The sequence below is a fragment of the Cyclopterus lumpus genome, chromosome 7, assembly GCF_009769545.1.
Source record: "Cyclopterus lumpus isolate fCycLum1 chromosome 7, fCycLum1.pri, whole genome shotgun sequence".
NCBI classification, from domain to species: Eukaryota; Metazoa; Chordata; class Actinopteri; order Perciformes; family Cyclopteridae; genus Cyclopterus; species Cyclopterus lumpus.
This window is the reverse complement of record NC_046972.1, coordinates 18120704-18142440: the sequence shown is the minus strand read 5'-3', so window position 1 is coordinate 18142440 and position 21737 is coordinate 18120704. Positions and strand designations below refer to the sequence as shown.

The following is a 21737-nucleotide window of genomic DNA, read 5'->3' as shown; positions in this document are numbered from 1 at the left end:
AACGAGTCCATTTTTCGCTGAGTTGTTCCAGGGCCATAAACATTATTGAATACAGCTTTTGTGTACATTAGCGTGGCTGCAGGAAGCTAGCATTTGCGTTTCCACCAAGCATGTGCCCAGCGCTCCCATTTAGCTCTTCACATTTAAAGTAACAGGATCAGAACAGCAGTTTCTATAGAGATGTGTTTTTTTATTTATTAGCAATCTGTCAGATTTAAGTTTAAGTTCCCTCTTTTAATAGTAGCTACCTGAAAAGCTTTGTACTAAAGTGACATATTCTAATGAAGATACCTATAAGTACTGTATTTGAAAAAAAATACTGTGGATAATCATTTTCAAGAAACAAGCTGACATGCAGAAACATATAATTATAGCTTTTATTATGTTCAAAGATACTTTTCACAAGTGCCATAAACGTGTCTGTTACAACTGGAAGGGCTCTTTTAAGTAGTGAAATGGAAATAAAATGTTTAAAATAAATAGAATTCAAAAGAATTGAGTAATTACGATGTGCAAAACCAGTCAGTCAACTGGTTTGTCCATCTAGGTGACTGGAGTGCGCCCCCTAGTGTTCTAATGTGAGAATACACCGTTGGTATTTAGCTGTTTTACCTTTTGTTACACGTTTAGGGCAAAAAAGCACACGTTTGTGACACTTGATTCAATTACTTCTCCCTAAAACCAAACTATGGTTATTAACAGTATGCTATATTTAACCCCTTAGGTAGCATATTCTTTAACTATCCCTTGCCACATTTCTTCCCTCCAAAAGATGAACAAAGACTCACTTCTCCTTCCCTTACATGCTGACAAAGTGTTCAGACTGTTGAGTAAGTGTGCATCAACAGCTTCCCTGATTCTTCCTGACAACAGGATGTAAACGCAAGATGAAAAATGTATCCAGAGGTTTCATATCAACAAAAAAACAGCTTCATAAACACAATAATTTGCACCTTGCAGAGTACCATGACATCCAAACTATGTCTGGTTACAAATTAGGGAAAGACATTCCACTGTGCCAGGTGGGTGAGATTAAGAGTTCAGAGTGATTCATCCCTGGGTTAGGTCACGCCTCCTCCTCAGACGTCCTTCTTGGTCAGGTTTAAAAGGCAGTTGACCGTACCATCCCATACGCCTCATACAGCCTGTGGACAAGCTCCTTTTTCTCCTTCTCAGGCAGGAAGCATGACTTTGCAGAACCGATGTTCTACGAGACACAATAAGTCATATTTGGTGCGCATTTAGTGTGCTTGAGTTACATTCTAAATTCAGCAATTTGTGAAATGCGTTTATCCACTGTGTTGCATGGAGTGATATGAGATGATTCCTACTCCTTGTACCAGTCAATGACCAGTTAGCTTAGCTTAGCCAGTCCAACATTTCCTTTTAGTACAAAGGTAACAACATCGGTCTCCTAGAGATGTTCCAGTGGTCGAAGAAGAGCTTTACTGGAAGTAAAAGTACTGATAATTGTACTTTTCAGAATAATGTTTATTATATTATATTAATTGATGCATACATGTGTTTATCACTTATTGTAGAAACTTGTAAATGTGGATCTGATTTTATCATATTTAGATTGTATTGAATAGGCCCTATTTCCTGGGTTGCAGCTCCACCCGTCGCATAGTAATGTTGGCTCATTTACTAAAAAATTAAAGTTAACGTCAGTTACTACCTTTAAAAAGTTGGAATAATTATTTTCTGGTGTTCAGGGAAAAACCTACAACATAATTTGAAAATGTTCTATTTTGTATGTTTTTTTTGTTGTTTTTTTGCACGAGCCATCTACTCTGCCTGAAGAAATCTCAAAGTTATAAAACTATGCAGTTTCTGGGTGAGTATATGAACATGCCGGTGGTGGAATTGGTTGCGATGCAAGGGTACCAGTTAAAATCTTGTCTATATTGCACCAAATTGGTCAGGGCCAGCTGTGCTTACAAACAAGATATAACGTGGCATCTAGTGAGCTTTAGAGGGTCGAGTGGCCATATTTTGTTATGTCAATATCATACTCGTCTATCTCTTGGCAAAAGAGCTAATGGGAGTATTGTCCAAAATGTCAAACTTTTTAATTAAGGTGCAAACCAGATGAAACCTGGATGAGAAGCACAATTCTTCACACAGTTTAAAATACATTAATACTTGTAATTATTAAAAGAATCTGAGGCTTTGGAACTCTTTTTTTATGTGGGCTTTTTTCCCCCTGCTTTAACTGATAACAACATTATCATGCACGGGGCATCTACACCCCATGCTATGATTTCAAAACATATTCAAATGCCTTCATCCTGTGAACCACCGCTGTAATTATTCATGCATTTGATCTCACCAGCCGTTTGAATTCGTCCTCTGTGAATCCCATGTATTTGTGCGCTATGCTGTAGTCGAGGTGCAGGGTCGAGTTGAAGATCAGTGGGTCATCTGTATTCAGGGAGTAGTTTGCCTTGTCCTTCCTGAACCTGCACAAAGGAAACGAGGAAATCCATACAAATAATGAATGAAGCAAGCGATTCTATTTTAACGCAGGGCAATAACAAGGCTGTCGTGTAACATAAACACAGCTCACCTTATGACCGGATGCTTGGTGAAGTCTGGGTCGCAGGCACTCGTCAATTTACTGGAAATAGGACACACCTGCAATACGTACAGCACAGGTAGCACTGAGAAACGTAATTACTGCAGACTTCCTTCTCCCAGCTGTGATTCTGGAGGCTCCACTAGAGGGCAGCGTATCACTGTTCTCCTACTGGTCGGTGTTGTAATAGTGCAGTCAGCTATGTCGTGATAACGACCTGATGAAATAATCCCACTCTGTCGTAATCAAAATGATGAGCAGCTAACTCTAAACAGGGCTCAGTATGTTTCCATAGATTTAATTGACATTCTTGCAGAAATCAATAACCTCGTTGGTGATGCAGCTTTTTGATTGAAATGGTGATAACTCGTTCCTCACCTCAAAGTGCATGTTCTGAGCCAGCAGGTTTTTGTACAGAACTTGATCTTCCAGGGTTCTGTAACCGTGTCCAACCCGTTCAGCTTTCAGCACTTCCACAGCCTAAAATGTCAAGACGGGTCAAGAGGCAAGAGGTTATAGACCACAAACAAAATCCTACATGTTGTCCATGTCAGCAGAATTTTGCAGGCTATTCCTAGAGGCACACTCGCATCTGTTGTGGCATAGCTGAACTGTCACTTTGAGGGAAGTTAGAGAGTGGACACTTATTAAGGCAGTGAGACATACTGTAGCTTTTTACTGAAGCAGTTTTATTACAGCAGCTGAGAGGAAAAATATGCATCTAGTACACATGTATTTGTATGTGTTCATGTCGCCTTTTGTGCACTTGTCGTCCAGTCCACTTTCAGTCCACTTTCAGACACTCTGAATCTGCTCCTTGGCCGATTTGTTTCTTTTGGATCTCTGCCTGCCATAGCCGGTTTACTAATTAACATTGTTTGTGCGTCACTTCATTGTTTTGTTTAGTTGCCGAGAGAAAATAAGTTCTCAGAAATGTCTCGCGTTATTGTTGAACGGCTTACCTCCTTCACTACGGACGAGGGGCCCACCTCTCCTGCGTGGACTGTTCTGTGGATCCCAAAGCGCACGGCTTCCTGTCAACAAATTCCATCACAAAACGCATCAGCAACCAAACTGCACCGCCAAACATCTGGCTTTCACATCTGGGATTCTGCAGCACCCAGTGAGGTTTATCATTTTGACTTGCTTCTTTTCGGATTGCAACAAATGTGTAATGTGGATACTGGGCGCTGCAATTCAATTAATAATTAAATTAATATTTTTTACAGCATGTGCACTTTGTCTTGTGTTTTAATTTCAGCATTCTGAACCTTGGACAGACAAAGTATGGTTTTCTTAATCTGCAGGTATCTTGAGGTCATGTAGCGATGAAGATAACCATCAATATTAGCGTGGACTCTGCTCAGTGAGTTTTGCTTCTTGTTAATAATTGAAGTATGAAAAATACAAATACATAATCATAAACTGTATGCATACAACTTGAGGAAAGTAAACTGTAGATTCTTGAATAAGTCGTACAAACACTCACATGAAATGTCATACACACATATGCCAACCAGCATACACACATGAAATCCTTAATTAAAAGAGGTTTTTGTGACGTTTAATTATGAACAAATAATTTGAATGTTATGCGGGCCTTATTGATGTTTTATTGATAAGAGCTAATCAACAAAATATGTGCAAACCGAGAAATTAGTGAAATGCTAAGATATGGGCCAACTGTATATATTCTTTAAAAAGTTGTTAAGGAGGCCTCGTGACCCCCCTTTGGCTACCCCTTGTGGGGTCGGGACCCACAATTATGAACCAGTGGTTTAGCTGACCTTGGTTATGATTATTACCATTATTGCTGTATACTACTGGTATACAAGTTATTGCTATGTGAGGTTGTGATTGAAGTAAAAAACACACGCCAAAGCCAACACCTTTTTAATCATCCTCATGCTTTGACTGTCCGATTGTCTGTTGGATGTGTCAACACACTCACCTCGTAGGCCTTCCTGTGCTCTGGATTGGCTTCAGAGTTGAGTGACTCATCGCCTGCCAGATCAATGGCAACCACACCTCCTTGTTGGTATTTCTTACACAGCTCCACCACATCCATGGACCAGTCTGGAGAATTTTAAACAGACACTATATTACTACACAATTAGGTCCTTCCAACTAAAACACACACACACACACACACACACACACACACACACACACACACACACACACACACACACACACACACACACACGCAGATGATGTGCGGATGAAATGTGACAATACAGTTGAGGCGTCATGCTACATCCTTCTGTATTAATGTACACCTATGATGACAACGCTAACCAACATGCTGCTGGCTGACAGTCAGCAGGACTACTTCTTAAAGGAATAGTTCAACATTTTAGGGAATGCGCTCATTTGCTTTGTTTCCAAGAATTAGATGAGAAGTTTGATACCACTCCAGTCTGAACTGTAGCCTAAACATGAAGCTACCAGGAGCCGCCAACTAGCTTAGCTCAGCTTAATGTTTGGATTTTGTTCTTTTTGCATAGAGTCTGCTTGCACTTGTTTCCAGTCTTTATGCTAAGCTAAGCTAACGGTCACCTGGTGATTTGAAGAGTGGTATCAGTGTTCTTATCTTCTTGCAAATAAGCATAGTTATTCCTTTCATTTGCTGTGTCACATATTAACTTCACATACTGTATGAAAACACATACTTTTACAAAACCAAAGTAGTTGCATACATATGTCCCAGATCATCATACAGTATTCACAATCAGAACACAGTGCGATATCAGGCTGCAGTTAGAAATACACAAGTCCAACTGCATACTGTTACGCAACAGCTTGTGTGAGATGATGTTTGCCTTAAATAGCACTTTGTATTCTCATGTTTAATGAAAAAATCAGACGTCCAAACTTTCAGGAAGTCTCTTACTTTAAGATGTAATCACTCTATTACAGCTTATTTGTGCAAGAAATGTATTGTGAAATACAGAATGACAGATTGGCTGTTGGGCAGCACAGGAAACAGCTGCATGAATGGAGCAGAGCGGATTTGCAGCAGCTTTCTCACTATAGTCACTGGCTGCAACTGCTGATGTTACAACCATTATTTTAACTGGTACAGTGTGTAGACTGGACACAGTGATTGACTAGTACCAAGATAGCACATATTAGCACATTGCCCTAATTCTCTGAGCTAGTGAAGGCAATATTATCCATCTTTGATCCCACACTTCGGTCTAAACTGAAACATCTCAGCAATTATTAGATTATTATTATTAGTTGCCGTGACATTTGTACAAACATTACTGGCCCCTTAGAGGAGGAATGCTATTGACTTTGGTCATGCCTTGAATTTTCCTCTCATGCCACAAGGTGGTTGATATTATAGTTTTTTTGTGAAATATTTAATAAATAAATTATGCTTATTGAAAGCACTAAAATCAAATGTAATACATATGTTCATGTCACTCTCAAGATAAACCCTAACAACTTTGGTTTCTCCCCTGATTTTTCATCAGGTCAAAGTTCTAATTTGTCTAATACTTTGGTTTATGAACAAATACCTGCAAAACTAATGACATTCCCAGCAGTCTCAGCTGTACTTTGTGTTTAGTGTTCAATTCGCAAATGTTAGCAAGCTAACACACTAAACTAAAATGGTGAACATGGTAAAAATGATACCTGCTTGACGTCAACGTCAGCATGTTATCATTGTCATTATAAGCATACAACTTCTCTGTTTTTTTTTCTTCTTTGTTTTTGTGGGGCTCATTAATTGACAAGAATAACCGAGGCAGAGCGTTAAGAAAAGACAGTACAGTGAGAAACCCTGTCTCACAATGTTGTTTGGGCAGACAGGAGCGTGAACAGTTCATTACTTGGCATGTGGCGCATGCAGCATAGAATGGACCTGGCTTTGATTTTGAAGTCCCTCTCTCCCTCACTGAGGCCCACGTTAACCAGGTGCACCACCTCGTCCGGGCTCAGGTCCCCTCTGAGTGAAGAAAATACAGAAATATGCAATGAGTTTAATACATCCCTCCCAACTACAGCTTTCTCCAAAGACTTACTCTGCCTGGTCCCATGGTATTGGATACACTTTAGTGTTGGCCAGAAAATGTGGGCTGTATCTGACTTCGACATAAATCACTCCCTCCTTGGCTTTGTCCTCAACGAACTCATAGGCGATCCTCTTTATGGCTGCTCTGTCTCCACTGTAAGAGAACAAAAGAAAAACACAACATGGGTAACATTGCTCTTTGGCTCTGATCATTTCTTATCTCAGTGGTAGCTTACAAATAAAAGCATTAGCCACTGCTAATCCATCACCTAAACTATGCTGGCTTTCAAAATTAGCAATATAAGTATTTACTGATATGATGTGATTTATCTAAATAAAATCAGTTCGAGGATCAATTCAAGGATTAAAAAGAGTAGCGGAAAATAAATCTGCAAGGCTTTTTTAAAATATGACATTTTTTTTAAATATTTCTAATCCTAGATTTATATTTGATTTCATTCTACCCCGCTGAGAAATATTGCAAATTGTAAATTACATCTATAAATTATATCTTTGCTGAGGGTCATAACGGTGTGTTTGGCCATAACAACCCTGTATTATTGTTCTCATCAAAATCAACTAGTAGACTTAGTTTAGAGAAAGCAAATAGACGTCTTAATAGTTATTGTTGATTAAACATTATTGCTTCACAGAGTGCGTCGTTTTACAAGACAGCAGTGTTGACCTTCACTTTATTTGCATCACAGCAGGAAGCAGAACAACTGTAAAGTAAAATGGGCCATATAAAGTTATCCCTGTCAACCTTTTCTACTACAGTGTGAATTTAGAAGAAACATATAAACTGTTATTGTTTATTGGTTTGATGGAGCTGCAACAATTGTCAATCAGAAAATTAATTAGCAACTATTTTGGTAATCGAATAATAATTCAAGAAACCATTTCATCGCTCTTTGTATATCTATCTATCTATCTATCTATCTATCTATCTATCTATCTATCTATCTATCTATCTATCTATCTATCTATCTATTTCAAAAAAGCTGGGAGAGCCCTCACTTATATATACACGTTGTCAAAGTCCTTGGCCATATGCTTATTATATTTTACACATGATTGTGCTGCATGACATGATTTGTTGTGACAATATTAGAAGAACCACAGCTCCATTTCCATCATTACTTTAGACTCACACTTTCTGGCCCACATCACATATAACAGACAACAACGCAACTTCCAGCATTTACACAAGTCTGAATGCCCCCCCCCCCCCTACACACACACACACACACACACACACACACACACACACACACACTCTCTCACCACCACTAAGCTCATACAGCAATTCTGCATGACCTAAACTCAGCTAGCAAGTTCCCCATGTTGTTGAAGCCACAGTGCAGTTTCAACAACATGGGGAACTTGCTAGCTGGCTTTCAGGAGCCTTGATACAAGAGGGTCCATTCAGCACAACTACACGCTGCGGTCCGGCCACTACAGACCAGCCACTACAGACCGTCATTGTTGAAAGCTTTCATGGCTATTAAGTGACTGAAAGACTTTATTTGGTCTTTTCTTAACAGTTCAACTCACTGGAGCACTCAATGCAAGACTCCGGAAAGGGTTCCCAAACAACTTTACTCTCCTCTTAGTTTAGTTGCCAAGGTGACACTTGATCTCGATGTCTTCCAGCTCTGCATGTCTGACATTTAGAATCCCCACACCCTGTAATCACAAACCAGCCTACACACTCTGGTTGTAACACTTTGGATGCATCATAGTTGTAAAACACAATTGCACATGCGTGTTAAACTGCCCGGACGTTGACCCTCATCGTAGAACATTGTGAAGGAACATTCCTGTGACTGTAATAAGGTGGACCCTGACTCTAAATCACTCAAAAATATTGCTCTTTGCACTCCCGTTCACCTGCTCAGCAAGACGACTCCGTTCGCAATTATGAAAAGTCATTAATGGAGACTTGTGAGAACTTACGCAACCACATGCATGTACTCGGCAAACTTGCCCAGGAACTGGGTGAGGGTGGCAGGCTGTTGGAGGATAATGATCTGCGTCATCCCCTCCACGGTATTTGCTGGCAGAGAGATGCCCCGTCTCCTGGAAAGAGGAGAGGGAGAAAATGAACACCTCTAGAACCGTGTGGAAAGTTAAACGTGTACTTTGTTTCGTTTGAATCCCAGAATGTGAGAAGAGTGAATATTTGACTGCCATTCATCGGGTGGAAATAAACACAACTCCAAAATAATGCTAACGTACCTGTTGGGTTTGTACATAGCCATCTGTTTGCTAACCTGTTCGCCATATTAACTCATAATATCTAATACAAATTAACCAGTATTCCTTTTTAAACATTAACACATTTTGAAGGATCCCTTAATTTTGGTTATCCGTGAAATGTGACCAAGACATGTTCTGAGCACATTTTACAGTCACTAAAACAAACCTGAGTGTTTTTTTCCGTCCCCCTCTTTTGTGGATACAACTTTGTAATGTCAACAATATCTAATAATTTAATATTATCCGACATACCTGTTTGTGCGATTTATTAGTGGTGCTTTAAAAAAAAAAAACTTTTCAGTACAGTTAATTAAGAAACCTGGATGACGTATTTTCTTAATTCTTAACTTACTTGGCAACATCAAGAATGGTCTGCACCCTGATGGCTCCATCGAGGTGCACATGCAGCTCAACCTGTGGACGAGAAAGATACACGATGATAATAATAATGAACCAATTAATTAAAACAACTTATCTTAAAACAGATGGATGTTGCCATATATCCAAGCCTCACTGTACACTATAGTTTAGAGGTAAAGAACTGGGCCCTATTTCTCGTACCTGGCTAACGTGGTTAGGGGCATAATTTTCCAGATGAGATTACACAAGTCAGGGTTTTCGGTTCCTCGAAGCGAGTTTTGCAAAATTTGATGTTCCGACATTTGTGGGATTTCCACAACAAGTATACAGCAGAAATAGTGGTTATTTCTTCCATTGTGGATGGCGGAAGTTATAACTGTTTCCATGGAGATAAGCCACGGCCCCTCTCCAGCACGAGGGAAGCGAATGAATAAACCACAAACAGTCAGGCGAGTAAAATCACGCGAGTAAAGCAGTGTGAATATTCATGTGAACGCAGCATTCCTCATTTAACTTGTCTGATATGTTGCCATGCCTCTTGTCTAGCACTCGGTGTTAGATGTTAACATGATTATGGTCTGGAATTCCTCAAATACGTTCATGATCATCTCCTGCTCCTCAGCGGAGAAAAAGGAGTCTCTTCCTTTGAGTTTATTTTCCATTCTCGTTTAAGAAAATCATGGTTTTGGTGATCGACGCTTCCCCCTTTTGAAGTCGGACGGGCACCCGCAATTATCCTGTGAACTGACATTTGGTTCGAATTAACGAGATGGTTTGAGCACAGATCAGCCTTTGAGACACCGGGATAGCCTGATTTCAATCATTGTGTTAATTTAAGATGGATAATAAGACTTTTGATCAACTTAGTTGAGCAACGTAAGAGAAATAGGGCCCTGAAGATACCCACTGGTGTTACAAAAACAGAGCGGCTAGAAAGCACAGCGGCGGTGGTGTTGCAGCTGAATGTTTTGGCTGCATCATGAATGCAGAATGCATGACTGAGCAGCAAGTGGTAAAAAGGCCAGCAAAGGGTTAAAGAAGATGATATTTTCTGGCTCTGGTTAAAGCACTGAGAGCAGTGATTTATTTGGGCAGATGACACCGATACATCTATGCTTCTCCTTCAACAGCTGAGGCCTAAACGTTGCTCAACAGTCAGGGTGAGGTGAAATTAAAGAAATTCCGACAGCATACATTTCATTTCTCTTTCTGGTTGGGAGCAATGAAGAAGAAGACAATTAGTTAATGCTGGACTAAATTAAAGAGCAAAAGAAGCAGCTTGGAACGCTGCTTTTTTGATTTTACACAGCAGCGAACGTTTTCTAGATAACGTTCTTTTACTGTAAAATCTTATTTTCACTATCAACTTGACTAAGAGTGATGGGAGTCACACATTAACACACTATTCTCTCTATTATGATAAAATGTTGGATCTTTAAAGTTTAAGGAAGCAGTGAATGAGCCTTCTCATGACTCCAGTTAAGCTCCATTCAGATGTTTGAGGTTTTACCTTCACCTCTTGACATATAAAAAGGGGTGTGGTTGCACAAAGGCTTGGTGGAATATTTTTTCATGAAAATATTTACCCACTTGCACAACTGGACGAGTGAAGAATACATCGATTTCTCAAAAGGACAGAGAATGAATCAACAACTATTTAGATAATTGCTCAATAGTTGGGTCATTACATTAAAAAATTCAAGTTTCCAGATCCACAAATGTGAATACTCACATACTCTGATTAAGTGTAGGTCAAATGATAAATTACTGAATCAAGAATGTACCCTGTGATAACCTGTTAATAGATAATAAAAGATAAGGCCAAATACTATTCAAACCTGCTTCCTTATTGCCGTGCTACTTTAATAGAATGTACAAACATGAACATGTTGTACAGCTGTGTCCATCTTATCTTGAGATAAAATGTGTACAACCAGAAGAAATTCGTGAAACTGAAACGGCTTGTGTCAGTCTTTCGTTTACATCTATACAAAACAGTATTTAGTTCCCAGTTGGATTATTATGCGATGAGGTTGCAGATTGCAGCGGACTGAACACCCTTCCGCTCACCCCTCCCTTTCCATGCGTGTCAGAGAACTACGGTGGCCTTCAGGTAACGGAGAAACGTGAAAGGCCCTCTCTAAAGCTCGTGTTTGGTTTGTCAGTTCTGGTCTGTAGAAACATGACGGTGCAACATGGTGAATTCCGAGAAGAGGAGCTGCTCCATTTGTAGATATGAAGGGCTAATTGTTGCCTAACACTGAAGAAAACACAACAATTCTTAGTTTTAGGTCATTATACACTCAACCATAATTATGAATATAATATTCCATTTCTTCCAAGAAGATCTGCCAAAATCGTACACAGCGGTCCTTTAATATGATTCCTCTGAACTAGTTGTATCTTATCAGAGTGTAACTCTGAACCAGAACAGAAGCTCACTGAAATGAAACAGTTGATTGGTCGATTGCCTGAAAGTAAACTACCAACTATTTCTCTTTATCGATAACTTGTCACGGTCATTTTTTTAAATGCAAAAATGTCAAATATGCGGTGGTGTTATTCTCTCAGTTGCGAAGATTTGCAACTTTCCTTTGTTTGATATCAACATATTTTTTTCTTTTTTCATTTTGGACATTTGAAGATGTGTTTCATGACGTTTTTATGGCCATTTTTCACTTTTTGCTGACAATAAATTGAGAAAAAATAATCAAGGGATTAATCAATGATGAATATAATCGTGGGTAGCGGCCCCACTAACACCACTTACTACATGAGCACACGTTGTAATAACCTTGTAGCTACTATGCTGTGACAATACAATGAAGAAACAACACAGGTGAAGCATGGATGGTGAACTGATGGTTGCTGCGACAGACAATCGCTCCACAAGTGGTATCATTTCCACAACAGCAAATTAATATTTAATCAAATTATCTCTGTAAGCAGCCTTCACATCAACCAGGCCTCTCCTTTTACAATGTATTATCTCTCTCAAACACACAGCCCACTCTCTCTTTGCGGTGTCATTTCCTGTTTTATTGTCAGCAGATTAGGTATATGTTCAGTCAACTCTGAGACTCCAGGGCACCAGTGTGTACATTTCCTGTCCTGAAGTGAAACTATGGCTGAAAAGGACAGGTTCATATTTCAATTCATGGTTATGTAAGTGAGCCGTCTCTGTATCAGATAACATAAAAACTACCATGAAGAAAACAGAGGAATAAGTGTTGTTTGTGTTTATATTGCAGTGAAGAGAAGCTCACATGAAATAAGAGGGTTCATCCCACACGAATGCATTAATGCAGAATTACATAAGTGTGTGGTTTTTCTCAGTAAAAAAAAAAAAGTATCTGTAAAAAGTAGTTTCCATCACCTTTTCACCGTCTGTGTTTTAAAGCCACACGCACACACACACACGCGCGCGCGCGCACACACACACACACACGCCGATGGCGGTAAATGATGTTTTTTTGGGGGTTTCCGTCTTTCTTCAAAGTTGTTCACCTCCTTTCCATGTTACTACTCCACTGTTCCATCCGCTGCTGACGTACCTTTGGCTTGTTGAATACCACTTGATCGGACGGGAGCTCGGCCATCGCGGTAAAGAGCCTGCGGCTGCCGGTGAATCTGCTGATGCACAGAGAGCTGAGGACAGGGGAGCCGAAGCCTATCGCTGCCCGTCTGGCTATTATATGCATGACTGCAGGACACGCCCTCCTATTATCAAGGGGCAAAAAGCAGCCACCAAGTGCATTGGTGGTACTGTACAGCAGACTGGGAGGCTGCCACAGAACCGCAGGTTCAGTTTGCACCAACACATGTAGACTGCAGCAGGATTAACGGCTCTTTGTGGCAGCAGCTTTGAACCCATGTGATACGAGCTTTGCCCGATGGTCTAATTGATTTATATATCCAACCTTGGTGTCAGGCTTTAATTTGCAGTGTTTGTGTGGTTCAAAGTCGGTTGCTCAAAAAACTGTCATTCTGGGTACAATTTTGAAATTGAGTCTTGAGAGCAAGGATTTTTTTTTTTTTTAAGAGTCACATATGTGTAGCGGTGGAATGTAATACATTTGCTCATCAATCTGCTACAATTGCAAAATGCAACAGGATGCATTCAGACATCCTGTTATTTTTGGTATACTGGATTTACCTCCTATTGAACCATACTAAACCTCTTTGAGTGCCCAGAAGACTATAAAAGCGCTACGCAAGTACAATCCATTTACTGTTACTGTGACATAACCTACTGGGTTGTGAACTACCGTTTTGGAGCCCAAATTTGGTAGTTTGGCTATCGCCATTTTCTTGTTTTCTTCACCATTGATAGAATACACTTAAGGATTTTCAAAGTAAAATGTTTCGCCCCTAGCGGATATTACAGGAATTACATTCCCAGAATAGCTTTTCAGCATTGGTTTGGTTTTCCTATTTTTACATTTAGGCAGCAGTTTGAAAAAAACATTGTGATTGATCTCCTGTTTTCACATTCAAGCTACAGTTTATTAAGCATTGTGATTATTGTTCCAACCAGCAGTTTCTGCACACACATCAGCACACAGTAGGCACATCTATAAGCACATTGTCAGATCCCAAGATGGCTACCCCTCCAACACCCTCAGCGTGGATTGATGTGCTATGTAAGAAGATTGATGATGTCACCACACCACAAGACAGAAAAAAGACAGAGAAAAGAATAAGAAAGCGCATTCTCAAATGGTAATAAGAAGGACTGGTGAACCAATCTCATATGACCCTCCCCACTAAAGAACAGAGACAAACTCTGTTGAAGATCCTTAACCAGAGTCTTGAGATGGCTGAAGTGGAGAATAAAAGAAAAACATGGTTTAGAGCCAGTCAAGACCAGATACAGAAAGCAGAAACAGATTTAGCAATGGGAAGACAAGTAGTTGTCAGGATCTGTAGTGGATCTGTAGTGTTGTGTCGTGTTTCCTGTTTTATTTTGAAGTCCTTGTCTCTTGTGTCCTCTGTTTCTCTGCACTTCCTGTCCCTGTGATTGTCTGCCTTGTCCCTGATTGTTTCCTCCTGTGTCCAATCACCTGCACCAGCCCTCTGTATTTAAGTCCTGTTCATGTCATTCCCCTTGGTCGGTTCGTCTTGTCTAGATCATTGAAGATCATGTGTGTGAGCCTGTTTTGTTTGTTTTGAATCCTGTGGAGCAATACAGTTGCCAGTGTTGACGGCGTTTGGGTCCAGTGTCCTGCAGCTGCGCACATAACAGTAGTAGAAGGAATGAACAGAATAAAAATCACTCACATGTGTGCAGTCACCACTGTTGCTGATCCCCCCCCCCATAGCACCACCTCCAACCCCAGAGGCCACAACCAAAACTACACCAGCATGGGCCCCAGACAAAAGGACAATGGAAGAAGAGAGTATAGAGTATATCTATCATCCCTCACCATCCTTAAAACCCCCCCATCCTATGCAGCAGGAAATCTTTCTGGACCCCAGATACAGGCACCTATACTGGAAGTAAAAGGAGGAACCCTGGATCTGAATTCAACACCGACAGATCATATATGGACATCCTCACTGCACAAGTAGGCAACCTTACCATAATAACGAAACGGGAGAATGAAGAAGTGACCAGGGAAAGAATACAACTGACAAGGAGAAATGAAGCCAGCCGACAAGGAAGTCAAAATCAATCTCTCCTTTCCACAACTGTGGAAGAGACGGACACTGGGCAAGAGACTGCAGACGGGCCATACAAAATCAACAAAATGGAGGACATGGCTACTACAGAGGAAGAGGACAGTTCAGAGGAAGAGGAGGACAACAACATCCCTCATGCCTATCAGCTGCCAGCCAGAGCCTGTTAGCGAGAAGTAGAATGATTTCGGGAGACTCCTGTTCTCTCTCAGCTGATCAGAAATCCACCATTCTAAGTGGAGCAAAACTAACAAATGTACAAGAAATGCTCTCAAACGCAGACATTACATTCCTAGCTACACCTCCCTGACACAACCACTCAGAGACCTCCTATATCAAAAGCAGAAACCGCAACATGAAAGCACCTCTAAATTGGACACAAGAAGCAGAAAAGGCCTTCACTAAAACAAAAAAAAAAAGAGCTAGGTCAAGCATCACATCTCGCTACTCCTGACAACAGGAAACCATTCGACCTGGATGTTTCTGAAACAAATGCGATGGTATCCGCAGTATTGTTCCAGAAAAAAAGGAGAGAGGTAGGAGACCATTGATGTACTACAGCTCAAAACTGGATTACATTGCAAGAGGACAAACAGGATGCACAAGACATAGCAGCCCTGAACAAATCAATTGAAAAAACTGCACACTTGCTAATGTGTCATGAACTGAAAGTTAACACGGAACATGGCGTCCTAGCCTATTCATCAAGTGCATTCTCCATGACTGCAGGAAGACAAGCCAATATCTCCAAAACAGCCACACATAATGTTTTGCCTATGAAGCAATCAACATGGCAGAAGATCTAATTGTGAATGAAAACATACCTCACAACTGTGAAGCAGTGGCAAGAACATATCTCAAAATCAGAAGTGATCTAGAAACAACCCTGCTGGACAAACCAGAAATGACTTTGTTCACTGATGGAAGCTGCCACAAAGGTGAAGAAGGAAACCTAGCTGCGTACTCTGTCATACAACAAAAAGGGAAAAAGCATGTCACCATTGAAGCAGCCATCATCCTACAACCAGCTTCCGCACAACTAGCTGAAGTAATGGCATTAACATCTATTCTGACTGTTCAAGGCACAAATACATGTGGATGGATGAGAAGAGGTTTTCTGACGACAGCAAAAACAACTGTGAAACATAAAGAACCACTGGAACGATTGCTCAATGCCGTTCTACTACCAACCAAAGTAGCAGTGATGAAATGCAAAGGACATCAGAATTCACAAACATCAGTAGCTCAAGGAAATGAAGCAGCAGACCCAGCAGTGAAGCATCTGGTGCAGAGGCTGCCTGTGACCACCAAGACTGTTAGGAGCTGGTCTCGGGGGGCTAATGACACCTTGCAGGACTGCTTTGAGTCAACGGACTGGGATGTGCTCAGAAGAGTCCAACGCGACCTGAAGGTGAAGCTCAGGGAGTGCAAGGAGCGTCCAAAACAATACTATTTCACATTTATAGTTTCACAACTTGTGATGTAATTTTTCATTTATCATGCCAAAGTCTCAGTTGTATCGCCTGAAGAAAACTGCAAGCACAAGTGAAACCAAGGCAATCTGTTAAGAAACATGATTTTCGTGTCAAAGGTGGTTCTTTGCAATCTTTGAAATCTTAAATCAAAAAGATTTAAGATTTTAACCAGCGGTGTTCTGTCCTGAAACTGATCTGATCAGCATTAATATCTTTGTGTGTAACTTTCTTGTCTACCACTTCCTTTGCCAATAAGTCTGCTGCTGACAGAGTAAATCTTTGCCATAATTTTCCTGCTTTGAAACAGAGAAAAACTGCAGTGATTCCTCTCAGTAAAGTATTTGTTTAGACATCCAGCGGGTAGTTTTTTCTCACAACATTAAAGATAAGAGAGATTGCAAAGAACCACCTTTGACACGGAAATCATGTTCCTTATCAGATTGCACTTTCACTTGTGCTCGCAGTTTTCTTCAGGCGATACAACTGAGACTTTGGTATGTAATTTCCCCACTGAGGGACTAATAAAGGATTATCTTATCTTATCTTATGAAAAATTACATCGCAAGTTGTGAAACTATAAATGTGAAACAGTAATGTTTTGGATGCTCAGATCTTTCAAGCATGAACAAAAGTGACTATGACTATAAATAACTGAAACATATTTGCAAAAGCAATACATCAAATGAATACACATGTATTCAGACTTAAGCCCCACCTACTGGCGCTAAAATGTGTGTTTTTAGTGGTAGGCCATTGAGCAATTTAGAAATCAATATAATTCTAGATTAATGCATGACAAAAAAAAAGAAAACCCACTAACCGCTGTCATTTATCATTGTTCTTCAAGGCTTCAGGGGTCAGCAACAGGCTCACAGTTCAAGTTCCCCATGTGAGGGAAACTGGAAACGATGGGTTAAACAGGTTTTCTCTATAGCCACCACCTTCGAGGATTACCAAACATGAAAGCAGCAGGACAGCCGTAAAACTGTGCAAACATAGATAACCTACAAAAATAACTATTTTGATATTTGATTCATCAATAAAGCATTTTTATCACGCAAAATGGCTGTTTTCACCCTCTCAAATATAGTGATTTTTCCAGTCAAATGAAAGCAAACTAGCTTGTCTCCCAAAATGCACAAGTATTGGTTCAAGATATCTCTAAATTGGTGTTTAAAACGGCCAACAACTGGTTTATCCAGAGTGGAAGTTACTAAGCAGAGAGCAGACATGGAATTGCTTCTCTTAAAATGATTAACCTGGCCATCAGACTACTTGGCAATTGGGTCAGTCAATAATTGAAGACAATAGCGCGCTTGTTGAATCTGTCAAAGCTGTCATGCCTGAATATGATGGACAAAATCCGTACAGCAGACATTATGGTCAGGGACAAACAGCTCCTCTTCTATTAATAATGCCCAGCAGGAGGCACTGGAACATAATCTAGCTAAGCAATTGCTGTCAGTCCCAAACCATGAAAACAGCTTCAAGCCAGAAGTACACAAATGTATATAGATATATTTTTCGGCCACATCATTTCAAGTAATAAATACTCCACATGGAACAAAGCTACAACAGTAAGATCCAACTTGTAAATCTGTACTCTTCCATCAACTGAGACTTCAATATTGTAAATTGAATTAGTATTTTTATTAATATGCCTTTCTTCTTTTTATTGTGTATCCTCTACAATTAAATTGTATATCAAAACTTGGTTACAGTCTTGTATTTACCTTTATTATTGTCAAATCTATCCGTCCACATACGAGTGTATATGTATGAGGCCCAATTGCAGTCCCTGAACAATAAAACCCTTTTTTCTTTTCACCCTCCGTCATATCAAAGCGCTATTCTCTACCTTTCCTTTGATCTACAGCACATCATTGGTTCCTCAGTGGTTTTCAAACACTGCACCAAGTTTTTGAACCTCAAGCAGCGGAAAATAGATGATGGAGGAGGACGTTGAGTGTCTACTATGGCTGGGAGACTTCCACAGGGTTATGTTGTGCATGTTCACAATTACCTATTTAGTGTGAAACTAGAATGTCCTTATTTAATCTCCGTATTCTGTCCAGTCCAAAAAGTACATCATTAATAAATAAATATGATAAAATGTTAACTTGGTCCTCACTTTATGCTAAGCATACGTGGCCACCAGAGGTCGCTCTGACTTTATAGAAAAAGCCTTTGTTCATTGCATCCAGAAAAAACAAATCAATATCTACAGATAGACACCTGGTCTGGCTTCCAGACAGTACATCAACATACAAACAGAACAGACTGAGGAATTTAATCTCAGTATCCGACATAAAGAGATCTGTACCAGACAGGGTTCATAGTCAACCAACTATAACACAACTGATGTATTCGTATAACCTATTTCAATCTCATACACCTATTCTTCACCCAGAAATTGCCTCTAAAGTTGAAATATTTGACATAAAACAGGTACTTTGTTATTTCTTTCTTCATCAGCATATCCTCCACAACAGGCTAATCAATGGGTTAGTAAACCATTGAGAGATCTGCATTGGCACTGGGTGTTAGAGCTGTGTCTTACTAAACAATCAACATACATACAATAGGCATCTTTCACAGACCCCATGACTTGTCATAATAGGAAGAATACAGGTGTCATGTCACATTGTCACTATTACTTAGACATGGCATGCGAGCCAGCATGCACAATATCAGAACCCTGCAAATGGAATTCAATCATCATTAATTTTATTATTTGCACCTGTTTTTCCTTCTGTGCCATGTCAGACTTTCCTCTATGTAAAAGGCTTTATAGGTCCAATGCAGTGAGCCCATACTGCAGCAAACAGGCCCACACCCTCATATAATCTGATATTACAGTATTTTCAACCAATAATTCAGTTTCAGTGATATTTAGTGGATAACACAAAAAAAAAACATAATTCTTGTTACATAAGTATCCTAGCTTGACTTCGATGCTGTGACTTCGACACCTGTGATTGTTATTGATCAAAATAATCAACAGTATATACAATACTTTAAATGCTCTTCATATCAATAAACTACAGTACAACGTTAACATGCTCATGACAGATGCTCCAATCATAATGATCCAATAATAATATAACCAAAGGTGGAAGAAGCGCTTAAATCGTCTACTTAAATTGAAGCAGCAACACCCCAATGTAGAAGTAGTCTGTTAATAGTGAAAAAAAAAAAAACTTAAGTAAAAGAACACAAATCCAACTTTATTATAATCTTTTATATATATATATATATATATATATATATATATATATATATGTATATATATATATATATATAAAAGTGTATTAAATTACTGGATTATAATTAGTGATATACATGTGTTCATCACTTTAATGTTGCAGCTTGTAAAGGTGGAGCTTATTTTAATTACTATATATTCAACTGAATATGTATATAACGTTTTATCAGTGATGTCTTACATCATTGATAAAGTCCACATCTGTAAATCCAAGGAACCATTGAACTCTCATTACACCTTCCCACACATAACACAGGATGGCTTTACAAATCATTAACCAGAAATTGTTCAAAAGAAAACATTGTGAAGAGTTACAATGCATGCTTTCAGACTGTTTCCAAAATAAAGCAACAGCACATCCTTACAACTCCCACACAGGCAGCTATCCACCGCTAAACTGTTTCAGCTATAAGCCAGTTATCTCAGCACTCCCTTTTCAACTCAGAGCTGTAGTCAATCTTTTACACTTATGGACTGAGCGGTTCTCAAAATGTTATTTGTGTTGTTTCTGGAATTGCAATAATTCACCCGAGTAAGATATGAACAATTCGGACCGTGATGCTCCCCCTGGTTCACAGAGAGCAGATTAAACAAATCAATCAAACATAAGTTGAATTCCTACAAAATGAGTTAAAACGTTCCTAACATTCTCTAGGTAGTGTGTCATGCTTTCAGAAGAATCCCATCATATGTGTCCAGATCTTTAAATGATGTTTCCAGTAATGTATCTGTAATAACTTTATCGTCATTCAATTCTCCAGCATGGGCATAATAGCATTATAAAAATGCCTGACTTGACTTCATGTTTCAGTTTCCAGCTGTCAGCAGAATACATCTCTCCTCGACCTGAACCTAGCGCACAATCTCAGCTCAAAAATATTGACAGTATGTACCGTGCTAGGAAGTGGTTGCCTTCATGAATTGAATGGTTGTTCCTTTTTTATTTGTTCTTATTTATTTTTAGTAACTGAAGCTAGAAATGGATGTGTTGTTGGTTTAGGTGTGTCAACGAATGCAGGAGGCTATTTCCACACTGTGTTGCTGCAATTATCTCTCCGCAAACACCTCCTGAACCCGGACACAAACAAGAAACGGTTTACATAATTGAGAGTATGATGCGACAGCAATAATGCAAGTCCAGTTTTTTGTATTGCCCAATATTACAACCGATATGTCAGATGGCTTTATAGGCACATCAATGGAGGAATAACAAGACGGAAAATCCAGTCATGTCAGCGTCTCTGCGAGGCTGTGCTAAAAAAAAAGTGACAATGTTAATCTGACGATGTTAAATTCATACGCTAACCACAAGGAAACTACATGTATAAAAGAAGGAAGGATTATTACACCACATAACACTTTTTAAATCTACTTGCATTAAGAGTCCAAAAGGGGTCATCTGCAACAATCAGCAACTGTATGAAAAAAAAGAGTTGCCACAAGATATACCATTCTTACAGGAAGGACTGGGTCATTTTGTACTTTATGCACCACAACTTAAAACTCCAGTCCCTCTTAACATTAGCAAGGGTAGACAGCCGAGGTGTTGATTCAGTTAGCTTTATTTGGGTGAAAATTAGCAACTTAACAAACCCCTCCTTTTACCACGTGGAGAGAAGAATCTACCCATCCCAGATTGGACAATAACTTGTTGTGTGGAATCCAATCCATTTGGACCAGACATCCAGTACACAATGCTGGATCTGATGGTGGAAAAGCTGCACTGATTTCCATCCGATGCTATCCTACTAAATGTTCTACTCCTTTTCCATTTCCATGTCTGTGGATATCAAATCTGTGATTGTGGCCTCTGCAGAAACGAGTCATTCAGGTGGTAGTAGCGGTATGTGGAAATCAGTCGTGTGTACCAACAATCTCAATGAACTTCTCCAGTCATACAAGTAATGTTAATATACTGGCAACACTACAGCTATTCATTTTAGGCTACCAGATAATATATAGCTAACGTTTTCAATGCGATAGCTGTCTCAGGACTCAGGAGTTCTTAGCCTGGTTAAGGGGTTGCCACTTCCAAATCAATTCTAAATATACAAGCTAACTGAGGAAATATCCAATATCTCAAAATATCAAAAGGTA

At 39.6% G+C, this 21737-nt stretch overlaps 1 protein-coding gene across 1 annotated transcript; it reads right to left on the bottom strand.

Moving 5' to 3' along the window:
- Positions 1 to 359: 359 nt before the first annotated feature.
- On the bottom strand, positions 360 to 12915 carry ada (adenosine deaminase). Its single transcript, XM_034536526.1, has 11 exons — positions 12776 to 12915; positions 9214 to 9275; positions 8559 to 8681; positions 6613 to 6756; positions 6421 to 6536; positions 4530 to 4654; positions 3541 to 3612; positions 2957 to 3058; positions 2570 to 2637; positions 2333 to 2462; positions 360 to 1207 (listed from the first exon to the last, which is right to left on the bottom strand). The coding sequence occupies exons 1-11, from the start codon at positions 12818 to 12820 to the stop codon at positions 1103 to 1105; spliced, it is 1092 nt and encodes a 363-aa protein (XP_034392417.1). The 5' UTR covers positions 12821 to 12915; the 3' UTR covers positions 360 to 1102.
- Between the last annotated feature and the right edge of the window lie 8822 nt (positions 12916 to 21737).

What these genes read in the sequence shown, in the direction of transcription:
- ada (XM_034536526.1), bottom strand. Translation starts at nt 12,820, where the DNA reads ATGGCCGAGCTCCCGTCCGATCAAGTGGTATTCAACAAGCCAAAG. An exon ending in ACCATTCTTGATGTTGCCAA is followed by an intron (nt 8,682 to 9,213) that starts GTAAGTTAAGAA and finishes TCCTCTTTCCAG; the next exon opens with GAGACGGGGCATCTCTCTGC. An exon ending in ATACCATGGGACCAGGCAGA is followed by an intron (nt 6,537 to 6,612) that starts GTAAGTCTTTGG and finishes TTCTTCACTCAG; the next exon opens with AGGGGACCTGAGCCCGGACG.